This window comes from Procambarus clarkii, chromosome 28, assembly GCF_040958095.1.
Source record: "Procambarus clarkii isolate CNS0578487 chromosome 28, FALCON_Pclarkii_2.0, whole genome shotgun sequence".
NCBI classification, from domain to species: Eukaryota; Metazoa; Arthropoda; class Malacostraca; order Decapoda; family Cambaridae; genus Procambarus; species Procambarus clarkii.
The window spans coordinates 12,615,279-12,640,278 of record NC_091177.1 but is presented as its reverse complement, the minus strand read 5'-3'; the positions used below and the strand labels follow the sequence as shown (position 1 = coordinate 12,640,278).

Sequence of the window (25,000 nt, the reverse complement as noted above, 5' to 3'; positions counted from 1 at the left end):
ACAAAGAAACACGGGGATAACAGACAAACCAAACACAAGGGGATAACAGGCAGAACAAAAACATGGTTACAGAAAAAAAAAATATTTGATAAAGTTGACGGCTAATGAATAAAGTAGGGAGGGGAAACAAAGCCAACAAACAAACAAACAAACACAAGCCAGCTCCCCTAACTACAACTAACAAATACAACCAAGATTAGCAACCACACCTGAACACAAGTTCACTAACCATACACAGCCAACCAACCACAAGCCAGCTCACTATCCATACAAGCTCGCTAACCACACACAGCCTACCAAACACAAGCCATCTGACTAACCATACATGCTCACTAATCATACATGCTCTCTAACAACAAGCCAGTTCACTAACCACACACAGCCTACCAAACACAAGCCAGCACACTAACCACACAAGCTCCCTAACCACACACAGCCTACCAAACACAAGCCAGCACACTAACCACACACAGCCTACCAAACACAAGCCAGCACACTAACCACACAAGCTCCCTAACCACACACAGCCTACCAAACACAAGCCATCTCACTAACCACACATGCTCACTAACCATACATGCTCACTCACTAACCATACATGCTCACTAACCATACACAATGAGCCTCTCCAACCAAAGCGCGGCCACTAACCCCTCGGATCTGTAGTACTCGTACTGGACGGGTCTGCGGAACAAGTAGACACAAAGGCCGCTTTAGATAAGATACTTGACAAAAAAAATAGGCACACAAATACATATGTAGCATAGCACACATATATCCTCAAGGCTACACGGAGGGAAGCTAACAGCTATCCTCCTCCTCCCGTGCACTCAGCTGGCTTTTTCTAACAACCAAATCTATTCGGAAATAGTCTCTAATTACCCGTCTAGCTTTCAGTGTGTGTTTAGATAAAAAAAATGAATAAATACTAAATATATTTATAAAAACTACACTTAGTTATTTGGAAAAATATTAGATCCTTATATATATTTTTTTTTGAGAGTATGGAGGAAGGATTAAAAAAGATATTTAATTCTATCTAAAGGAAATTAGATATCTAAATTCTTTCTAATTCTATAAATCTATTCAATTTTTTTTTTCTATACAGTTTGTGAGCGAAGCGCAGAGTGTTTTCTATATCAATGGTACAGAAACAAGGCTGATATTTCTCTAAATGAAATAAAGTCTAATTGATTTGGGTGATTCAAGTCCATTAAATAAATGTGTTTTTTTTACATAAATTATAAGTAATTATAAGTAAATTATAAGTAGATTATAAGTAACGTGATTTGAAAGACTTGATTTAGTTGCTTCGGCAGCTTACATAATACAGGGCGCCTGACAGCTGGGTGGACAGCGCTTCGCATTCGTAGTCCTGAGGTTCCGGGTTCGATCCCCGGTAGAGGCGGAGACAAATGGGCAAAAATGTTTCTTTCACCCTGATGCCCTCTGTTACCTAGCAGTAAATAGGTACCTGTGAGTTAGACAGCTGCTACGGGCTGTTTCCTGGAGGGTGTGTAACAAAAAGGAGGCCTGGTCGAGGACGCTAAGCCCCGAAATCTTCTCAAGATAACCTCAAGACAGATCAAGATGTCCAATTTAGAATATAGAAATGGTATTCTTAACAACATATTCGTATGATAGCAATTATGGCTGAACTAAAAAATAAAATGGAATAAAAGTTGCGCCCCCAAAAATATATATATATAATAATTAGTTAATGCAAACTCTCTGGTCAATTAGTTAATTAGTTAACACAAACTGCGCAATATAACACGTTAAAAACTTATATACGATGGTAATGTGGTGTTTATTAGAATCCCTAACGTTATAGTACTAACAAACAGAAGGAACAACTAAAGCATTTACCCATAACTAACAATTAGATACTAGGAGCATTTATACCTAATCTCCAAGCAACAGTTACATTTATCCATAATATCCAAGAAAATGGTTCATTTATCCATACCATCCAAGCAAATGGTTCATTTATCCATACCATCCAAGCAAATGGTTCATTTATCCATAATATCCAAGCAAATGGTTCATTTATCCGTACCATCCAAGCAAATGGTTCATTTATCCATACCATCCAAGCAAATGGTTCATTTATCCATACCATCCAAGCAAATGGTTCATTTATCCATAATATCCAAGCAAATGGTTCATTTATCCATACCATCCAAGCAAATGGTTCATTTATCCATACCATCCAAGCAAATGGTTCATTTATCCATACCATCCAAGCAAATGGTTCATTTATCCATACCATCCAAGCAAATGGTTCATTTATCCATACCATCCAAGCAAATGGTTCATTTATCCATACCATCCAAGCAAATGGTTCATTTATCCATAATATCCAAGTAACTGGAGCGTTCATTCGCCCCCTAACACTCAAGCAACTGGGGCAGTTAACCGCTAATAACCACTAACAACCATTAACACTTGATGCTAATAATCCCTAACTAGAGACAACGAGCACATATGCCCCTAACAACGACCTACAGAATTTTTCAATTAATGAGGATATAATCTTGAGCATTTAACCATCATCACTTGAATATAGAGGCATTCACTCCCTAATCAACAGGATTAGATACAGAAACTGCCTAGTAATCCTAAACGTGCAACAGTAACCAGATAACAGAGGTACTGACAGCATTTATGACAGCATTCTGACAGCATACGGTACAAATACCAGAAGCATTTATTCACTAACTGCCAAAGACACAGAACATTTACCTCATAATATGGCTTATGCGTCACCTAAATATAAGGAATAAGGCGCATTTCCCACTTAATAGCCATATCCAATGGCCATTTTTGTTTACCTTACAGATACTGAAGAACGTCATCATCTCTGTAACGACCAAGTCCAATGACCATCTTAACCACCACACCATGGAAGGCCATCTGCAACAACCCCCGAGACAAGACGTCCAATTCCTCCCCCTCCCCCCCTTAACCGCAGTAACGAAGGCGAAACACCCACTTCCACCAGTTACCTACTCTTGTACCACCTCTCGCGCCAGATTTACGAAGCAGTTACGCAAGCACTTACGAACCTGTCCATCTTTTCTCACTCTTTGGGGGCTTTGTTTACAATTATTAAACAGATAATGAGCTCCGAAGCACCAGAAGGCTGTTTATAACAATAACAACAGTTGATCGAGAAGTTTTCATGCTTGTAAACTGTTGTAAACAAAGCCGTCAAAGACTGAAGATATACACATTCGTAAGTGCTTGCGTAGCTGCTTCGTGAAATCTAGCCCCCCCCAGGTGACTGCACATGCCAACCAGTCAACCAAGATTGTTGTTGTTAAAGATTTAGCTATTCAGGACGGAGTGTCCATGTAGCACGGGCTATGGTGAGCCCGTAAACCTGGTGGGAGACTCACCCATCGGACTTGTAGTAGTCGTAGAGGAGAGTGACGTGCTGTTGCTCCTCGGAGGCGGGGCCGTGGATGTTAAGCATGGCGGTGGTGGCGGCGGTAAGGGGGTGTTCGCAGTACTGGCGCCAGCTACCCTCAGCCACCTCCTCACCCAGCTCGTTCATCGCCTGTGGGAGACACCAGGAAGAGTCAGGTCATAAATCACTGTAACTGATTAGAGAGAGAGAGAGTAAGAGAGAGAGAGAGAGAGAGAGAGAGAGAGAGAGACAGAGAGAGAGAGAGAGAGAGAGACAGAGACAGCTCCGAACCTCCCTTGAAGGTCATAATCAAAATGATGTTGTTGTTATAGATTCTAATCAAGATGTTGTTATAAATTCAGCTACTCGGTACAAGTTCCAAGTAGCACGGGCTATGGCGAGCCGTAGTGGACTTACCTGGCACAGGAGCAGTGCTGTCGCATAATCAAGAGAAAAAGGCTATATATATATATATATATATATATATATATATATATATATATATATATATATATATATATATATATATATATATATATATATATATATATATATATTGTGACGATAATCTCCTTCAAGAGAGATTGAGCCTGCTCTTCCCTCCTAAGTTCGCCGCTATACATCCCTATACAACTAATATGGAAGAAATATCCAACAAATACAACACCAAGGTTTGCCAGAGAGCAAACGTATTCAGCACCAGGAACACCTGCTCCCCCCCCCTCCGCCACTCGAACCACCAAACTACCTGTCCGTCGCCTGCTCATCGCTGATTGGCCGGTGGTCAGTCGCACCTGCTTCTCCACCGCCACACTAGTTGATGTCTGGGGCCACCACGACCTCAGACCTCAGAATATCCAGTGCTTTCAACAAGTTAACACGTCTCGTTGGTAGACTAAGCTCTGGCTTACGTGTACTAAGAGAGGTGGCAGCTTAAAGCCAATATTCCTGCACCTATATCTGATTGTATATTGTTCACTTGTTATTACTCACTTGTCTTAACGTAACTTTTCATTTTGTCATTTGATTATTCTTATTATTTTGATTGATTGATTTTATGTTCCAATTTGTATGTCCATTTTATTCATGTTTTGCTTTTCTAACGTAATTAAAATCTCATTGTTAAATTTACTTGTGTTTTGTGTGTCTTCCCATTACCTTACCACAGACGAAGTTCCAGATTTTCTCTTTGTTTCTATATGTGACGAGGCCATACCCCTAGCTTTTGAAACAGCCGAACACCAACGCGTTACCGTCACAATATATATATATATATATATATATATATATATATATATATATATATATATATATATATATATATATATATATATATATATATATATATATATATATAACGCTTGGGTTAATGTACAAGGGGATACGACCTAAGATCACATTCACTTAAAAAAAGTCAAGCACGTACGGGGCTATTCATGCCCGTGCCACTTCTTGGGTGGCTTATTCATCAATCAATCAATCAATTAATCAATCAATCACCAAGGAGCTGGGATAGCACAGGGGAAAAGGGAAGGGAAGAAATGGTGCCCCCAATCCCTTGGACCGTCGGAGATCGAACGCCGACCTGCAAGAAACAAGGCTGTTGCAGTACCAATCAGTCCAAATGACTGGACGTAGGACCAGGTCTACAAACTCGTAACTCCCAACACAGTAATACACGGCAAGAGTAATTAGACGTTTCCCAAATACTAATTTAAAGATACTTTAAATTTGACACTTAAAAGTATCTTTAAATGATACATTTCTATACTTGTCCCAATACTTGGAATTGGGACAATAATTTTGCCCAACAAAAAATTGCCTTGAATTAGGAAAATTTCATAGTCTAATATTTACTCCCGGATGTTGTAGGTAAATAATCTTGAAAATTATCATGGGAAAAATAAAGCAAAATTAGTATTTATCATGGGAAAAATAAAGCAAAATTAGTATTTATCATGGGAAAAATAAAGCAAAATTAGTATCCCAATTCAAAGTAGAAATAACAAAATTACTTCTCTCGAAATACATTAAAAGACAATTATCCAAATTCAAGGAAGGAATAAGAAACAAAATTGTGAAAATCTAAAAAAATAGTGAGCATAGGCCTAGCTAAAAAAAAAACAAAAAAAAAACACATAGGATGATCCCAGCTCGTGACCCACCTCAAGACAAGAAGGTACTTACTCTCGCACCTTTGAAGGTACTGTCGCACCTTTGTAATGTCAAGCCTTACAAAACAGCATGTTAAATCAAGCTCTAGCAGGGAAGAGTAAAGATATTCACGTGAAAGACGTAAAGAAAAAGGAAGAGAGAGAGAGAGAGAGAGAGAGAGAGAGAGAGAGAGAGAGAGAGAGAGAGAGAGAGAGAGAGAGAGAGAGAGAGAGAGAGAGAGAAAGAGTGAGAGAGAGAGAGTGAGAGAGAGAGAGAAAGAGAGAGAGAGAGACAGAGACAGAGACAGAGAGAGAGAGAGAGAGAGAGAGAGAGAGAGAGAGAGAGAGAGAGAGAGAGAGAGAGAGAGAGAGAGAAAGAGTGAGAGAGAGAGAGAAAGAGTGAGAGAGAGAGAGAAAGAGAGAGAGAGAGACAGAGACAGAGACAGAGAGAGAGAGAGAGAGAGAGAGAGAGAGAGAGAGAGAGAGAGAGAGAGAGAGAGAGAGAGAGAGAGAGAGAGAGAGAAAGAGTGAGAGAGAGAAAGAGAGAGAGAGAGAGAGAGAGAGAGAGAGAGAGAGAGAGAGAGAGAGAGAGAGAGAGAGAGAGAGAGAGAGAGAGAGAGAGAGAGAGAGAGAGATAGGAATAAAGATGAAAGACAAGACAAATAGACAAGCCTGACAATACAGCAATAATAAACAAAATAACAAAAGAACCAACTACAAAAGCCACGTAAAGATGACAACCCAAAATACAGACGTGAACAACACCCCCCCCACCAACAAGGCTAACTAACTAGCCTCAACAACAATGGTGCCACTCGAACCATCCACTTAAAAAGAGATAGACGATAACAACGTCGCAGGCGATGAGTCACAATAACGTGGCTGAAGTATGTTGACCAGACCACACACTAGAAATTGAAGGGACGACGACGTTTCGACGATAACAACGTCGTACAAACTCTCTGAAAACCCTAAGAGCCATCATCGCGTGCAATATGGAGCCGTTTGTGTACACAAGATGAACGATTGAATGACCAAGTATTATGTAAGGAAGGGGGGGGGGAAGGGGGGTGTATTTTGTAAGAAAGGGGGGTGGGAAGGGGGGTGTATTTTGTAAGGAAGGGGAGGGGGGTCAGAAACGTCCCCATGTGGTGTCAGCTGCAAGACAGATTAATCAGAAGGTCGTGACAGAGGTCAACAAGGGTCACGTTGAGTATATTTCATTCACCAGGCGCTACGAGGCCAGGTCCTGTGAGAGAGAGAGAGCACACACATGATAACAAGATGTACAGGGTCCAGGAGAGAGAGAGAGAGAGAGCACACACATGATAACAAGATGTACAGGGTCCAGGAGAGAGAGAGAGAGAGAGCACACACATGATAACAAGATGTACAGGGTCCAGGAGAGAGAGAGAGAGAGAGAGAGAGAGAGAGAGAGAGAGAGAGAGAGAGAGAGAGAGAGAGAGAGAGAGAGAGAGAGAGAGAGAGAGAGAGAGAGAGAGAGAGAGCACACACATGATAACAAGATGTACAGGGTCCAGGAGAGAGAGAGAGAGAGCACACACATGATAACAAGATGTACAGGGTCCAGGAGAGAGAGAGAGAGCACACACATGATAACAAGATGTACAGGATCCAGGAGAGAGAGAGAGCACACACATGATAACAAGATGTACAGGGTCCAGGAGAGAGAGAGAGAGAGAGAGAGAGCACACACATGATAACAAGATGTACAGGGTCCAGGAGAGAGAGAGAGAGAGCACACACATGATAACAAGATGTACAGGGTCCAGGAGAGAGAGAGAGAGAGAGAGAGAGCACACACATGATAACAAGATGTACAGGGTCCAAGAGAGAGAGAGAGAGAGCACACACATGATAACAAGATGTACAGGGTCCAGGAGAGAGAGAGAGAGAGAGCACACACATGATAACAAGATGTACAGGGTCCAGGAGAGAGAGAGAGAGAGAGCACACACATGATAACAAGATGTACAGGGTCCAGGAGAGAGAGAGAGAGAGAGAGGGGGAGAATGAAGAGGCAAGAGGGACACATGAGACTAAAAGTGAGGAGGTAGAGAAGGTAGGGAGAGAGGAAGGTAGAGAAAGGAGGGAATGAGTGAATGAGTGAGTGTGTGAGTGAGTGAGTGAGGCGTGTTCACCTCCTGACGTGTCTGAAGGCGTCGTGGAGGCCAGGAGCCAAGGGAGTCTCCTCTCACAAGCAGTGTTTGGCTAATGTGTTCTGACTGTAGCAGTGTTAGTGGTGGCGAAGTGTTGCTCTCCATACTCATCCTGTGAGGAATTAATGCGAACTCTCTACTCATCCTGTGAGTAATTAATGTGAACTCTCTTCTCATCCTGTGAGGAATTAACGTGAACTCTCTTCTCATCCTGTGAGGAATTAATGCGAACTCTCTACTCATCCTGTGAGTAATTAATGTGAACTCTCTTCTCATCCTGTGAGGAATTAACGTGAACTCTCTTCTCATCCTGTGAGGAATTAACGCGAACTCTCTTCTCATCCTGTGAGTAATTAACGTGAACTCTCTTCTCATCCTGTGAGGAATTAACGCGAACTCTCTTCTCATCCTGTGAGTAATTAACGTGAACTCTCTTCTCATCCTGTGAGTAATTAACGTGAACTCTCTTCTCATCCTGTGAGGAATTAACGCGAACTCTCTTCTCATCCTGTGAGTAATTAACGTGAACTCTCTTCTCATCCTGTGAGGAATTAACGCGAACTCTCTTCTCATCCTGTGAGTAATTAACGTGAACTCTCTTCTCATCCTGTGAGGAATTAACGCGAACTCTCTTCTCATCCTGTGAGTAATTAACGTGAACTCTCTACTCATCCTGTGAGGAATTAATGCGAACTCTCTACTCATCCTGTGAGGAATTAATGTGAACTCTCTACTCATCCTGTGAGTAATTAATGTGAACTCTATACTCATCTTGTGAGTGATACTTTAATATGAAAACTTTACTCTTCCTGGGAGTGGTAGTGCAAAAAAGGATTATAGAGAGAACAAAAATTACAGAGAGCACAAAATAGATTACAGAATGCTCGAAGAGATTAAAGAGGGCCCAAAGGGGTTACAGAGAACACAAAAGGGTTACAGAGATCACAAAAGAGTTACAGAGTAAACAAAAGGGTTACAGAGAACACAAAAATGTTACAGAGATCACAAAAGAGTTACAGAGGACACAAAAGGGTTACAAAGGGCCCAAAGAGATTACAGAGGACACAAAAGGGTTACAGAGAACACAAAAGAGTTACAGAGTAAACAAAAGAGTTACAGAGGGCACAAAAAAGAGTTACAGAGAACACAAAAGAGTTACAGAGTAAACAAAAGAGTTACAGAGGGCACAAAAAAGAGTTACAGAGAACACAAAAGAGTTACAGAGTAAACAAAAGAGTTACAGAGGGCACAAAAAGGATTACAGAGGGCACAAAAGGTCATGATGAGAAATGCGCCGTCTGCCTGACCTCCGCAGCCCAGCGTAAGGAGAGATGGAGGAAGAGGAGGAGGAGGAGGCTGAAGGCTAGATAACGAGAAGGAAGGAGATGAGAGGAACAGGAAGAGAACGTTAAACGGAAGAGAGAGAAGTAGGAAATAAGTATAAGAGGGACAAGGAAGCTAATGATAGGAAGAGCAAAGTTGTCAAAAATATATATATATATGGGGTGTTGTACCACTGGGGAGACAACACCAGTTCCTGGGGGCAGGTGTTGTACCACTGGGGAGACAACACCAGTTCCTGGGGGCAGGTGTTGTACCACTGGGGAGACAACACCAGTTCCTGGGGGCAGGTGTTGTACCACTGGGGAGACAACACCAGTTCCTGGGGGCAGGTGTTGTACCACTGGGGAGACAACACCAGTTCCTGGGGGCAGGTGTTGTATCACAGGGTGAGACACAACACCAGTTCCTGAGGGCAGGTGTTGTACCACAGGGTGAGAGACAACACCAGTTCCTGGGGGCAGGTGTTGTACCACAGGGTGAGAGACAACACCAGTTCCTGAGGGCAGGTGTTGTACCACAGGGTGAGACACAACACCAGTTCCTGGGGGCAGGTGTTGTACCACAGGGTGAGACACAACACCAGTTCCAGAGGGCAGGTGTTGTACCACAGGGTGAGACACAACACCAGTTCCTGGGGGCAGGTGTTGTACCACAGGGTGAGAGACAACACCAGTTCCTGGGGGCAGGTGTTGTACTACAGGGTGAGACACAACACCAGTTCCTGGAGGCAGGTGTTGTACCACAGGGGAGACACAACACCAGTTCCTGGGGGCAGGCGTTGGGGTGGTGATGGGTCAGACCGAATGAATGGTGGTTGTCGTCCAACCCCAGCGCCCTGGTGTAAGATGGGGATAGAGATATCAAATGAGGATAAAGATATCAAATAAGGATAAAGATATCAAATAAGGATAAAGATATCAAATAAGGATAAAGATATCAAAATGAGGATAGAGATATCAAATGAGGATAGAGATATCAAATGAGAATAGAGATATATAGAGATATCAAAGGAGGATAAAGATATCAAATGAGGATAGAGATATCGAATGAGGATAGAGATATCGAATGAGGATAAAGATATCAAATGAGGATAAAGATATCAAATGAGGATAAAGATATCAAATGAGGATAGAGATATCAAATGAGGATAAAGATATCAAATGAGGATAAAGATATCAAATGAGGAAAAAGATATCAAATGAGGATAAAGATATCAAATGAGGATAAAGATATCAAATGAGGATAGAGATATCAAATGAGGATAGAGATATCGAATGAGGATAGAGATATCGAATGAGGATAGAGATATAAACATAAAGTAATGTATAAGAAAGGATAACTGCACAAACAATTTTGGATATGTAGACGATAATGTGGATATTTTGGATCAAATCCAAATCAAAACACCTCAATCAAATTCCAACTAATGCTCTAAAACGCCTATTGCAAATATTACGGTAATTTCTATTTTCACTGTCATAATTAACACACCATTAACACAACTAACAAAAACAATTACCAACATGGATAACAACTGTGTACTTCCTCACACTCAGCTGAGGATATTTGTTGCAAAAAATTTTTTTTAATCAAAGCGTCTAAATAATAATAAAAAAAATACGAGAAATGTAAACATATAATGATATCTAATACTAATTATAGTGTTAGTATAATTATATTTAATTATACTAATAAAGTTACCTTCCACCAGCACTGATAACCAAGAAAGGGCGTCGTTAACACAGACATAATTCCCTTCTGAATGCGTCAGAATGATCTCCTTGGCGACTGACAACCTCCTCCCGTGAACTGCCGAAAGATACTGAGGGGCGTGTTGGACCACCCTGGGCTTATAACAGCTAACTGCAGCAGTGATGGTCTGCCAGTTGAGCTCTTCACGGCTACTGAGGCAGCCAGCCGGACACACAGTCTGGTCTTAGCTTACACGGCAGCCAATCAGAACACACATTCACCAATTTTAACATGCTGTTCATTCATAACGGGATTTTTTTCAAATATAAATTAATATTAGAATATATTAGCATATTGTGAACATATAGGTTAGGTTAGGTTAGGTGTTTAGGTTCTGTTGGCGATTATTTGTATGTGTAGTACGTGGGTGAAGCATTTATAGCGTTGTGATTCGAACAAAATTCGTCAGTGAAGCACTTGTTCCGGAAGTGTTCGAACGTTATCAGTTATGAGTCGTGTAAACCGTTTTTCATTTATAAACAGCGGGTTTGGCGGGTGGATGGAATGGACTTTGGGTCTTTGTTTGGAGGACGGGTTGGTAAATGCTTCACCCACATATTTCAAATACAAATACTTGACAACAGAACCTAAACACCTGAGCTATGTCTAATTATACATAGTACTTTAATACATAATGATATTAATATATAAATGAGAACAGATCAAATTTTAATACAGTTCAAAATTAATAGATGCGTCGTGGCTGGGGGAGGGGGAGGGGGGAGGGTATGGCCGCAACTTTAACGAGCCTGGCCTGAGTTGTTGAGAGTGGTGTGTGAAGCGTTTTTCATTCATAAACAAGGGTTTAGTGGCTGGATTGCCGAGCAGTTTGGTCATTGTTTATGAGGACGCGCTGCATAAACAATGGCCCAAATGCTTGTAAATCTAGCCGCTAAATCCTCTCTAAACATGAATGAAAAACAATTTTACACAAGACTCACCACCGATTACGTTCGAAGTAATCTCGAACAGTGCTTCTCTCTCTCTCTTCCTGTGTTCGAAATGCCCCTTGTAAATGCTTCACTCGTGTAATGTAAACCAGATAATTTGCCAATCTAACCAAAGCACTTAACCTATTCTCGTCCTAACTATATACACAATTATAATACTCATTATTACTAATTTATATTATTGAAAATACCGTTTTTGTTTGCGCAATAAGATTAAACTAACGACTGCGTCTGTGGAGTGGGCCGTAGTCTGAAGCACCATAACCTGTGGATGTGTTGGTGGAGGGTTGCCCACTCTCATGTGTCCAGCGTCAATAAATACGTCAAATAAACACAATTTTTTTTCACCCTTGTAACATAAATGAGATGGCTATTATTTTATATCTGGCTATTAAATGGGATATTATTTGACACATCATCTTGAACAACACGCCAGCCTGAACAAGCAGGTCAGGTTGAACAATGTTCATACTGCTTCATTAACCCACACTTACATAGTACACTAATATTTTCCATGTCTTACGATATATATTTATATATAAAATAAATAGTGGGGAACTAAAGAGCCTTGAGGGAGTGTTGAGCTGTTAACCTGAACCTCTACCACCATCCACCAAGGTCACCCTCCACCACTATCCACTAAGGTCACCCTCCACCACCATCCACTATGGTCATCCTCCACCACTATCCACTAAGGTCACCCTCCACCACCATCCACTATGGTCATCCTCCACCACTATCCACTAAGGTCACCCTCCACCACTATCCACTAAGGTCACCCTCCACCACTATTCACTAAGGTCATCCTCCACCACTATCCACTAAGGTCACCCTCCACCACTATCCACTAAGGTCACTCTCCACCACCATCCACTAAGGTCATCCTCCACCACTATCCACTAAGGTCACCCTCCACCACTATCCACTAAGGTCACTCTCCACCACCATCCACTAAGGTCATCCTCCACCACTATCCACTAAGGTCACCCTCCACCACTATCCACTAAGGTCATCCTCCACCACTATCCACTAAGGTCACCCTCCACCACCATCCACTATGGTCATCCTCCACCACCATCCACTATGGTCATCCTCCACCACTATCCACTAAGGTCACTCTCCACCACCATCCACTAAGGTCATCCTCCACCACTATCCACCAAGGTCACCCTCCACCACCATCCACTATGGTCATCCTCCACCACTATCCACTAAGGTCACCCTCCACCACTATCCACTAAGGTCACTCTCCACCACCATCCACTAAGGTCATCCTCCACCACTATCCACTAAGGTCACCCTCCACCACTATCCACTAAGGTCACCCTCCACCACCATTCACTAAGGTCACCCTCCACCACTATCCACTAAGGTCACCCTCCACCACTATCCACTAAGGTCACCCTCCACCACCATTCACTAAGGTCACCCTCCACCACCATCCACTAAGGTCATCCTCCACCACTATCCACTAAGGTCACCCTCCACCACCATTCACTAAGGTCACCCTCCACCACCATCCACTAAGGTCATCCTCCACCACTATCCACTAAGGTCACCCTCCACCACTATCCACTAAGGTCACCCTCCACCACCATTCACTAAGGTCACCCTCCACCACCATTCACTAAGGTCACCCTCCACCACCATTCACTAAGGTCATCCTCCACCACCATTCACTAAGGTCACCCTCCACCACCATTCACTAAGGTCATCCTCCACCACTATCCACTAAGGTCACCCTCCACCACTATCCACTAAGGTCACCCTCCACCACCATCCACCAAGCTCATCCTCCACCACCATTCACTAAGGTTACCCACCACCACCATCCACCAACCTCACCCTTCAACCAGCCTCGTCACCCTGACGGCTCAACCACCATAGTCATTAATTACCACCATAATTACCACGCAAATCAATGGAATCATCTAATTAACATTTAAATAGCGTATCCTCTATCCAGGCTCGATCTTCAACACACAGCGGCTTGAAACTTTCCCCCAACAACAACAGCCTCCTAGATCTCATAATACAAGTCTGTTTCAAAAGTGTTTTGTAATTTTACCCGGGTACAAACTATAGTTTAAATTTTCTCGTAAAAAAATAAATAAATGGATTTTTAGTTTCCTAGTCACTCTTTTGTGCATTGTAAAATACTATTTTCCTTACAGGGAGGCATCAACCAGGTTGTTTTTGCCCCTGGTGAGAGACGGGGTCACCAGAGGTCAGACTTGGGTGAGGGTCACATGGGATCCTCTTGCACGTTCCTTGTTAGTTGAAAACGTTCATCAGGTTGTGGCACAGTGTAGATATTATCCCAGCTGTGGTGTAAGGAGAGAGAGAGAGAAGGGTTTCTGGGGCTTAACTCACTCTGGTGTCTAGCTACTAGGACATATTCTTAGTTGCTAGGTACTAAGGGTGTACATATTCATGAGGGTGAGCGTGAGGGGTGATATGGAGGGTGAGGGTGAGCATGAGGGTGAGGGTGAGCATGAGGGGTGAAGGTGAGCATGAGGGTGAAGGTACAGAGGGGGAAGGGGGGCGGCCACGCCTCCACTCGTCACCTGACCGACAGGACACTCAAATCCTTACTTAATAAGCTGTCTCCTCCCTCCCCTCTGCTCCTGCTGCTGCTGTTCCTGCTGCTTCTGTTGTTCCTGCTGCTGTTATTCCTGCTGCTGCTGTTCCTAATCATGCTGCTGCTCCTGCCGCTGCTGTTGTTAGTGGTGATGTTGCTTCCCCCTGCTGCTGCTGTTTGATATTGGTGCAGCACCTGCTGTTAACACCGCAGGTGCCACAGACGCACCCCAGCACGCCCCCCCCCACTACCTTGATCACCCTCCCACCTTAACCAGCCTCCCACCTTAACCAGCCTCCCAGTCAACATCACCCTCCCAAGATCACCACCCTCCCACCACGACCCGCTCGCGATAAGGCTCAAACCATCAGCTAATCTTCGGGCAAATTTGCATGATAAAAATCGCCCGCGCGCCAATCGGCCCCGTGGACGCGCAGGCTGTTGCGCAATACTGCGACTTCCAGCTCACCAAATGAGGCAGGAGCCTAATCCTAATCCAGGAGATAAAGCGTGGGAAGAAGAAGAAGAGAAATAAAAGAGTAGTGGGGAAGAGAAGAAATAAAAGAGCGGGAAGAAATATACGCGGTCTGGCGCCCCCTCACCGGTTAGCCTTGGCGGTGCCCAACCGGTATGGTGCCTCTATAGGCTGGGGACTCTTGCTTTGTTGAGGTCGTGTTGAATCACTGGTGAGTCTGGCTGGGGGGGTGAGACAGGTGCCCGGGGGGGGGGGGCCTAGGAGATGCTGTGAAGCTGGCTAGGAGATGCTGTGAAGCTGGTTAGGAGGTGGAAGGGGGCTAGGAGATGGTGTGAACCTGGCAGTCACAGGACCATTATGTTCTGAGTGGAGATAAACAGGTGAACGTGTGTGTGTGTGTGTGTGTGTGTGTGTGTGTGTGTGTGTGTGTGTGTGTGTGTGTGTGTGTGTGTGTGTGTGTGTGTGTGTGTGTGTCACTTACATACACACACACACACACACACACACACACACAGGTCTCTCTTCGAATGGGGTCATTAATCTCGTTCTCACAGGTGCAACAAGGCCTGTCTGGCATCCCCCCCTCCATCCCCCCCCACCTATCCCCCCACCACCCATCCATTCATCCTATTCACCACCCCTGCCCTCACCACACCCCACCCAACCACATCCTATCAACCCATCTCTCTCTCTCCCTATCCCCCTTCCATTATCCCCCCCTCCCCCTACCCATCATCCTCCCCCCCTCTCTCTCCAAGGACCTCCCCCACCCCCACCCACCGTCTCAGCCCACCCACCTAGAGTACAATGCATAGTATGGTCTTTATGAATGAAAAACAAGTCCTCTTCCCTATTGTTACTGAGAGAGGAACGAGCGCCATCTGTTGACAGGCTGCTCAACTGGTCTTTCCTCGCAGACCACAAACTGGTCCTTCCCCCGAAAGACCGGTTGGGTCAGTCAGGTTGGGCCTTTACTGTTATAGCGGTCGTGGGCCCCCCAAACCAGGTGGGGTACTTCACTGGTCAGGTGTGACGTCAGGTTGAAGGGGGGAGAGGGGGGGGAGGACGGTGACGTCGTATGGCGAGCGGGTGACGTCATGAGCAGACCTGGTGACGTCATAAAGAGACGTAATGAAGAGAGCCAAAGTCGGCCAGACTGCGTGACGCTAATGAGCCCAATAATTGGTCAGCTCACAGCCAATCACCAGAGAGCCGCTAGGATGACGTCACAGACTCAAACATAATACTTAAATCACTACCAAAATAAACGCATTATCAATCATTTGTCTCTCCCCCACCCCCTCTCTCTCTCTCTCTCTCTCTCTCTCTCTCTCTCTCTCTCTCTCTCTCTCTCTCTCTGTCTCCTGTCTCTCTCTCTCTGTCTCTCTCTCTCTCTCTCTCTCTCTCTCTCTCTCTCTCTCTCTCTCTCTCTCTCTCTCTCTCTCTCTCTCTCTCTCTCTCTCTCTCTCTCTCTCTCTCTCTCTGTCTCCTGTCTCTCTCTCTCTCTCTCTCTCTCTCTCTCTCTCTCTCTCTCTCTCTCTCTCTCTCTCTTTCTCTCTCTCTCTCTCTCTGTCTCTCTCTCTCTCTCTCTCTCTGTCTCTCTCTCTCTCTCCCCCCTCTCTCTCTCTCTCAGCACCAGGGGCCCACCTCAGCCCCCCGTGAATCGGGTAATGAGTATTCTGTCAGAGTGAGACGTTGGATATTGCGTGTGAATGTTTATAGGCATTAAGTCTTATTAATTATTTATTAACTGAGCTTGCTGAGACCAGGCGGCACCCACTCCCATGGTCACCTGGGAGGGAGGGTGAGGGAAAGAGAGAGAGAAAGAGAGAATTATCAGGGGGAAAGCTCCAAGCCATTATGACCACTGGGAAGGGGTCAGGATAAGCATTTGGGATGGGACGGGGACGGGGAGAAGGAATGGTGCCCAACCACTTGGACGGTCGGGGGATTGAACGCCGACCTGCATGAAGCAAGACCGTCGCCCGACCGTCCAGCCCAAGTGGTTGGGCTAGGAGGGAGAGAGGGAGAAACAATAATGTTTTTGTAAGGGGTGTTACCACATACTACATATGTGTGTAATTCTGACTGCGAGCCCATGTGTATCTATGAGGCTACGAGTCTGTGAGGCTATGAGTAAGTGACGCTATGTGTCTGAGATGTATATCTGTGGGGGGGGGGGTTATGTGTCCGTGAGTCTATACATCTTTGAGACTATGAGCCTGTGAGGCGATAAGTTTGTGATAGCTCTATTGCCTGAGCTGATCTGCAGATTTTAAATCAATTTAATCATTTACTCCTTTGAGCACAACCAAAGGAGTAAATCAATTTCAACCAAGAATATTTTGAGATGTATGCAGGCAATTTCAGTTTCCAGGGCTGAGAAACTGATATCAGAAGTACGTCACAGGCGTTGATTTCAGACCGGGTACATCCAGGCGTTGATTTCAGACCGGGTACATCCAGGCGATGATTTCAGACCGGGTACATCCAAGCGTTGATTTCAGACCGGGTACATCCAGGCGTTGATTTCAGACCGCGCACATCCAGGCGATGATTTCAGACCGGGTACATTCAGGCGTTGATTTCAGACCGGGTACATCCAGGCGTTGATTTCAGACCAGGTACATCCAAGCGTTGATTTCAGACCGGGTACATCCAGGCGATGATTTCAGACCGCATCTTCACGTAACGTGAACCTGGAGCATTCGTGGGAAAAACTACCAACATTTTAGACCTTTTCAACATTCTCCAACATTATTAACATTCTCCAACATTTGCGATATAGAGCAAATGTTAACTTGCGAGGCGAAACGCAGGTTTTCAGAGTTTCATCTGTATGCTAGGTGCATTTTTCATTAGGATTTTAATATATGCTTCTGCTCAAATGGTGGCTCCTATCCAACGTAATAATCTAGTGTTAATTGAGCCTATCATTAGCCATATTACAATACTACTTGCTCTTAGATAACCTTTGCTTATCACTACTTCCTCTCCTGATATCATTTCAAAGTACTTCCTAATACTTCCTCCTTTACGTCCGCCGCCCACACGACCTCATGATAATGTGAGGCGTCCACTGTGATATATAAGGTGCAAGCCATCTTTCTTGAGAAAATATTAAAGCCCCCCCCCCCTGACGAGTTCAGGAACGCGGGTTTGATCCCATCCTACGCCTTCACTATTTTTCATACATATATCATATTCTTGTCATTTTATTGTCCATGTTCGTGAAGGTGAGAAAGGCTGTTTAATAAACCTGTTGTATCAGATAATACACAACATTTTGTACACTACAGTCCCCCAACGGTAAAAATATTGGGTAGTGTGAAAATTAGCGGCTCTCAAATCCCCACGTTTTCTATGTGTTAGTTGGTTAGGTTAGGTTAGCTTAGGTAGGTGTCTTGGGTTGACGGTATTTAGCTGTATACTGTCCGTTGTGACAACTCGATCAAAAGTTGTTATTGTTGTTTAAGATTCGCTACCCGGAACAGGAAGTTCCAAGTAGCACGGGCTATGGTGAGCCCGTGCTACTCGGAGTCCGTCCAGCCCGTCCTCGATCCAGCCCGTCCTCGATCCAGCCCGTCTTCGATCAAGGGGACGGGCTGGTTTAATGGCCTCATATCCTGCCTGCTGCTGTTTTATGAGACTCCCACCCGGCATGATTTAGTGCCATGACGAGGTGGACAAGCCCACGGCGACACATTATAATATGACGGACGAACATTCACCCATTTCTCTCTCTCCCTAATATTCAGCAAGTTGCCCAAGGTCTCCCTAGAGGGTGGGGACGACGGTTCCGTTCTTCAAGACAACAAGAATTTCCTCGCCTTAAGCTTCCCTGCTTCTCCTTTAGTGTTTGGCACAAGTTAACTCTCGAATAATTGATGACACTTAATAATACGAAGATGACTGAACTAAGCAGGATCACATTAATCAGGCCTTCCGCCAGTTATAAACAAGAAGAGGATTGAGTGGTACAATGCAGTCACTTCAAGACCTCTAAGTTACCTCCCTCAGGACTCATCCTAAACCCAAGATTATCTTAAATACTGACTTATGTAGATTTTACTGTCAATATTTGACTTATATATCTGGCAACCAATTGACAACATGAATCGATCATATGAAATAATATCAAATGGGGTTTTCTCGAATATAGATTATATATTGTGTATGTATAGTTGGCCCTAGGTTAGGTTAGGTTAGCTTAGGTTAGGTTAGGTTAGGTTTGGTTAGGTTAGGTTAGTGTCTTAGTTACGTTGATTTAGGAAGTGTTAATAAACCAGTGGTGGAAGTGATTATAGCACGTCTCAAGGCTTCTAATTAAATCCCAGTATGTCACCCAAGTGACAGCTTCTGGGGCCTCATCTTGCCAAAGTGTCTGGGGTGATCCAGGAGGCGATTCCACTCCTCTACTCCAAAGATTTTTAAAAAGAGTTTCTCTTTCTTCGTTTGTCACTCTTTTTCAGTGTCTGACGCCTGACTTCTCGTCCCCACACAACAACCCCTTTTGTTTCGTCTGTGGGGAGTCTCTGGGGCAGGGCATCCTTATCTGCCACAGCCTCTCTACGTCTTATAAGAAGTGAGCAATGCGCTACTCTTGCGAAGGGTGGTTACCTTGAGGTGCTTCCGGGGCTTAGCGTCCCCCGCGGCCCGGTCGTCGACCAGGCCTCCTGGTTCAAGCATTCCTCCTGTTCAAGCATGGTGTTCAAGCATTCCTCCTGTTCAAGCATGGTGTTCAATTCCTCCTGTTCAAGCATGGTGTTCAATTCCTCCTGTTCAAGCATGGTGTTCAATTCCTCCTGTTCAAGCATGGTGTTCAATTCCTCCTGTTCAAGCATGGTGTTCAATTCCTCCTGTTCAAGCATGGTGTTCAATTCCTCCTGTTCAAGCATGGTGTTCAATTCCTCCTGTTCAAGCATGGTGTTCAATTCCTCCTGTTCAAGCATGGTGTTCAATTCCTCCTGTTCAAGCATGGTGTTCAATTCCTCCTGTTCAAGCATGGTGTTCAATTCCTCCTGTTCAAGCATGGTGTTCAATTCCTCCTGTTTCTACGTCAGATGAATTAGAGCTTTATGTGTCGGAGGGAAAAAATATCGGGGCAAGCACACACATTTGTATACACAGTTACGGTAACCAAATATGGAAAAATATACATGACAGAGTCTCATTGTATATTAATTTAAGAGGAACACCCTCTTGAGGAGCAAATCCACAAGGGCCGTGACGAGGATTCGAACCTGCGTCTGGGAGCTTCCTCTTGAGGAAGTTACTCCCCTAACAAAACATATTCAAAATATACAACACAAATACAAGACATACAACACACATACACCTGCATAACGTAACCGGTTCCAGTAAGAGCTCCCTGACCCAAATCCCAACACAAAAAATTGGCAGGGATAGATTTTTTTTTTACAGGGCTATTCCGGTCGGGAGCCGGTCGGCCGAGCGGACAGCACGCTGGACTTGTGATCCTGTGGTCCTGGGTTAGATCCCAGGCGCCGGCGAGAAACAATGGGCAGAGTTTCTTTCACCCTATGCCCCTGTTACCTAGCAGTAAAATAGGTACCTGGGTGTTAGTCAGCTGTCATGGGCTGCTTCCTGGGGAAGGAGGCCTGGTCGAGGACCGGGCCGCGGGGACACTAAAAAAAAGCCCCGAAATCATCTCAAGATAACCTCAAGATTCTAGCCCGGGCCCTAAGTCTCTGGCTGGCTTAGACCTTGTGTAATAATGGTAACTACACAAGGTAATTATCCTTACCTTGTGTAATGCTAATTATACCTTTTCATAGAGCAGCACTGTACGCATATCTGCATACACATATGCACTTAAATATGCACGTGTGTATATATATGTGTATGTTTACATAAATGAATGTCTATATGTCTGTATGTACGGATGCATCTAACGTATTCGTAAGCCTAGATTAAAGTTTTTCCACTTTAATATAGGCTTAAGTGAGTTTTGTGAAGTGGGTTTTGTCCAGTCACGGGCGTGCGACCCTCCACTTAACCTATCCAGGCTCGCTCAATGCTCAAGCTGCCACTCAACCTCAAAAGATGATAGTATCTATATGCAGGCGATGAGTCACAATAACGTGGCTGAAGTATGTTGACCAGACCACACACTAGAAATTGAAGGGACGACGGCGTTTCGGTCCGTCCTGGACCATTCTCAAGTCGATTGTGATTTCTAGTGTGTGGTCTGGTCAACATGATAGTATCTAAAGTTACTTTGGATGGAATATACAAAATAGGGAGTGTTGTATTCCCCCCCCCCCCCTAAAAAAAGCAAAAGCAAATGTTTGGTGCATTTGGTATTGTAGAGGACGTTACCTGAAGTAACACTATTGAGTTACCACCTAAAGTAACACCACTGAGTTACCAAAGTGACACAGAGAAGCAACAACTTTATTTTGACTGTTGGGCCATTGACGGAACGTTGTAAAGTCGTTAAATAAGTGGGGGGGGGGGGGTAGGGGTAGTTACGTCAAGCAAAGTGTAAGTTGGAACACCACATCAACCACCACCACCACAACCACCATCGTTAAATAAGTGGGGGGGGGGGGGGTAGGGGTAGTTACGTCAAGCAAAGTGTAAGTTGGAACACCACATCAACCACCACCACCACAACCACCATCGTTAAATAAGTTGGGGGGGGGGGGGTAGGGGTAGTTACGTCAAGCAAAGTGTAAGTTGGAACACCACATCAACCACCACCACCACAACCACCACCACCACAACCACCACCACCACAACCACCATATGACCCGAGACGTCTCTTGCCGTGGGCAGCGGGTCCCCCCCCAACCACACAACCACCCAACCTCCCCCCTCCACCCACTCCAAAGTAGCCACAAGGCACCATATATTCAACATGCCTAATAATAATAACAAATTTATTTCTTTAGTATCACCATTTTTCACTTGGCCCGGCGACTATTCACAAACACCTGCTGGGTGCGCATATGTTCAAACACTTTCCCCTCGCATTTCTTACACATATTAACAAAAATAATAATAATTTTAATTTTCACGTATACAAATCAACACAAATTATGTCTCCCGAAGCTGTATGATGAGTTAAATGGGCGTTTTTTTTATAGCTAATAAAGATAACAGTTACAATTCAACATGAAAGTTTGGGTTAATAATTAGATAATTATCCAGAGAAAGCATGAATATAGCACATGTATGGCATGAGATATAGCATGATATAGCACATATATGGCATGACATATAGCATGATATAGCACATATATGGCATGACACATAGCATGATATAGCACATATATGGCATGATACATAGCATGATATAGCATGATATAGCACATGTATGGCATGACATATAGCATAATATAGCATGATATAGCGCATATATGGCATGACATATAGCATGACATAGCACATATATGGCATGACACATAGCATGATATAGCACATATATGGCATGATACATAGCATGATATAGCATGATATAGCACATGTATGGCATGACATATAGCATAATATAGCATGATATAGCACATATATGGCATGACATATAGCATGACATAGCACATATATGGCATGACACATAGCATGATATAGCACATATATGGCATGATACATAGCATGATATAGCATGATATAGCACATGTATGGCATGACATATAGCATAATATAGCGCATGTATGGCATGACATATAGCATGATATAGGACATATATGGCATGAGATATAGCATGATATAGCACATATATGGCATGACATATAGCATGATATAGCACATACATATATGGCATGACATATAGCATGATATAGCACATATATGGCATGACATATAGCATGATATAGCACATATATGGCATAACATATAGCATGATATAGCACATATATGGCATGATATATAGCGTGATATAGCACATATATGGCATGACATATAGCATGATATAGCACATGTATGGCATGACATATAGCATGATATAGCACATATATGGCATGACATATAGCATGATATAGCACATATATGGCATGACACATAGCATGATATAGCATGATATAGCACATGTATGGGATACGAGGACAGGACAGCTGGGAGCTGGGATGTGTGGACAGAGGTAAGGAATGATGCCCAACCACTTGCAACATCGGGGGATCGAACGCCGACCTCTTAGCAAACGAGATGGTCGCTGAACCGTCCAGTTCAAGAAGTTGGACGAGAGTTAGTTGATTGACAGTTGAGAGGCGGGACCAAAGAGCCAGAGCTCAACCCCCGCAAGCACAATTAGGTAAATACAATTAAGTAGGTAGGTACACACAGGGGTCTGGTAGCTGAGTGGACAGCGCGCGGGACTCATAATCCTGTTGCCCGAGTACGATTCCCGGCGCCGGCAGAGACAAATGGGCAGAGTTTCTTTCACCCTGATGCCCTTGTTACCAAGCAGAAAATAGGTACTAGGGACTTAGACAGCTGTTACGGCCTGCTTTCTGTGTGTGTGTGTGTGTGTGTGTGTGTGTGTGTGTGTGTGTGTGTGTGTGTGTGTGTGTGTGTGTGTATGTGTGTGTATGTGTGTGTGTGTGTGTGTGTGTATGTGTGTGTGTGTGTGTGTGTGTGTGTGTGTGTGTGTGTGTGTGTGTGTGTGTGTGTGTGTGTGTGTGTGAAAAAAAAATAGTAGTTAGTAATAGTTGATTGATTGACAGTTGAGAGGCGGGCCGAAAGAGCAGAGCTCAACCCCCGCAAGCACAACCAGGTGAATACAACTAGGTGAATACAACTAGGTGAATACACACACACAACTATAATGAAATCAAATTTGTAGAAATAAAGATAGCACAAATATAACCAAAATCAGAAATTTCAGAAGAGGCAAATATAACAAAAAAAAAAAAAACAAATATCAGAAGAAAAATTTAATTTCACCTTGAGTTAATGTTAAAATACTCTACAACCTAAATTTTTAAGACATGATTATAATAAATATAAACATTTAATGTGTGTTTTATTGCGCTGATCCTGTTTATAATCCGAGAGAAAAATATCACGAAACACCACACACACACACACACACACACACACACACACACACACACACACACACACACACACACACACACACACACACACACACACACACATATGTAAACACCCACGAATCCAAGATGGCGCCCCTTTGTTGCATCATGCAGTTGAGCACATGTTAATCTCAACAGCTCAAGGACGTGTTCCATGGCAGGACATGAACCAGAGAGGAACATGAACCAAACAAGGACATGAACCAGAGAGGAATATGAACCAAACAAGGACATGAACCAGACACTACAGGAACATCAACCAAGAAGGGACACGGTTCACGAAGGAACATACACACACACACACACACACACACACATATATATATATATATATATATATATATATATATATATATATATATATATATATATATATATATATATATATATATATATATATATATATATATGCAATTGACGATCACAAAACACTGATCATTTTATGCGGAAAATCCACAGAGAAATATGAAATGAGGTGAACGTTTCGGCTTTGTTAAAGCCTTTGTCAACACCAGACTGACCAAAGACTGGTCAGTCTGGTGTTGACAAAGGCTTTAACAAAGCCGAAACGTTCACCTCATTTCATATTTCTCTGTGGATTTTCCGCATATATATATATATATATATATATATATATATATATATATATATATATATATATATATATATATATATATATATATATATATATATATATATTATGTAGCCTCCTTCCACAGTTAACGGAAGCCCAACCTGCTCCTGGCAACCTTATAATACACAGTCTGGTAAACCTTTTGTGCTGACCATAAACATGCGTTTCGGACAAGTCATAGCTTTTTATGCTGGTATTTTCAGGCCTTTGGGAAGTCGGTAATTTCTCTCCTACGAGACCTGAGTGTTTGGAACAATATAGTGATGATAGCGGAGATGGGGATACCCAGGGGCCAGATTCACGAAGCAGTTACGCAAGATCTTACGAACGTGAACATCTTTCCTCAATCTTTGACGGCTTTGGTTACATTTATTAAGCAGTTTACACGCATGGAAAACATCCCAATCAACTGTTGTTATTGTTATAAACAGCCTCCTGGTGCTTCGGAGCTCATTAACTG

At 43.5% G+C, this 25,000-nt stretch overlaps 1 protein-coding gene across 1 annotated transcript in view; it reads right to left on the bottom strand.

Annotated features, from left to right (window-relative positions):
- grh (grainy head) overlaps positions 1-25,000 on the bottom strand; it is a 794,482-nt gene that overhangs the window by 359,424 nt on the left and 410,058 nt on the right. Inside the window, exons 2-3 of the mRNA XM_069332892.1 lie at positions 3,402-3,562; positions 652-684 (exon numbers count right to left, since the gene is read on the bottom strand). Of these exons, the coding sequence (XP_069188993.1) occupies positions 652-684; positions 3,402-3,559 (191 nt within the window). The 5' untranslated portion in view covers positions 3,560-3,562. The remainder of the gene's footprint in view (positions 1-651; positions 685-3,401; positions 3,563-25,000) is intronic.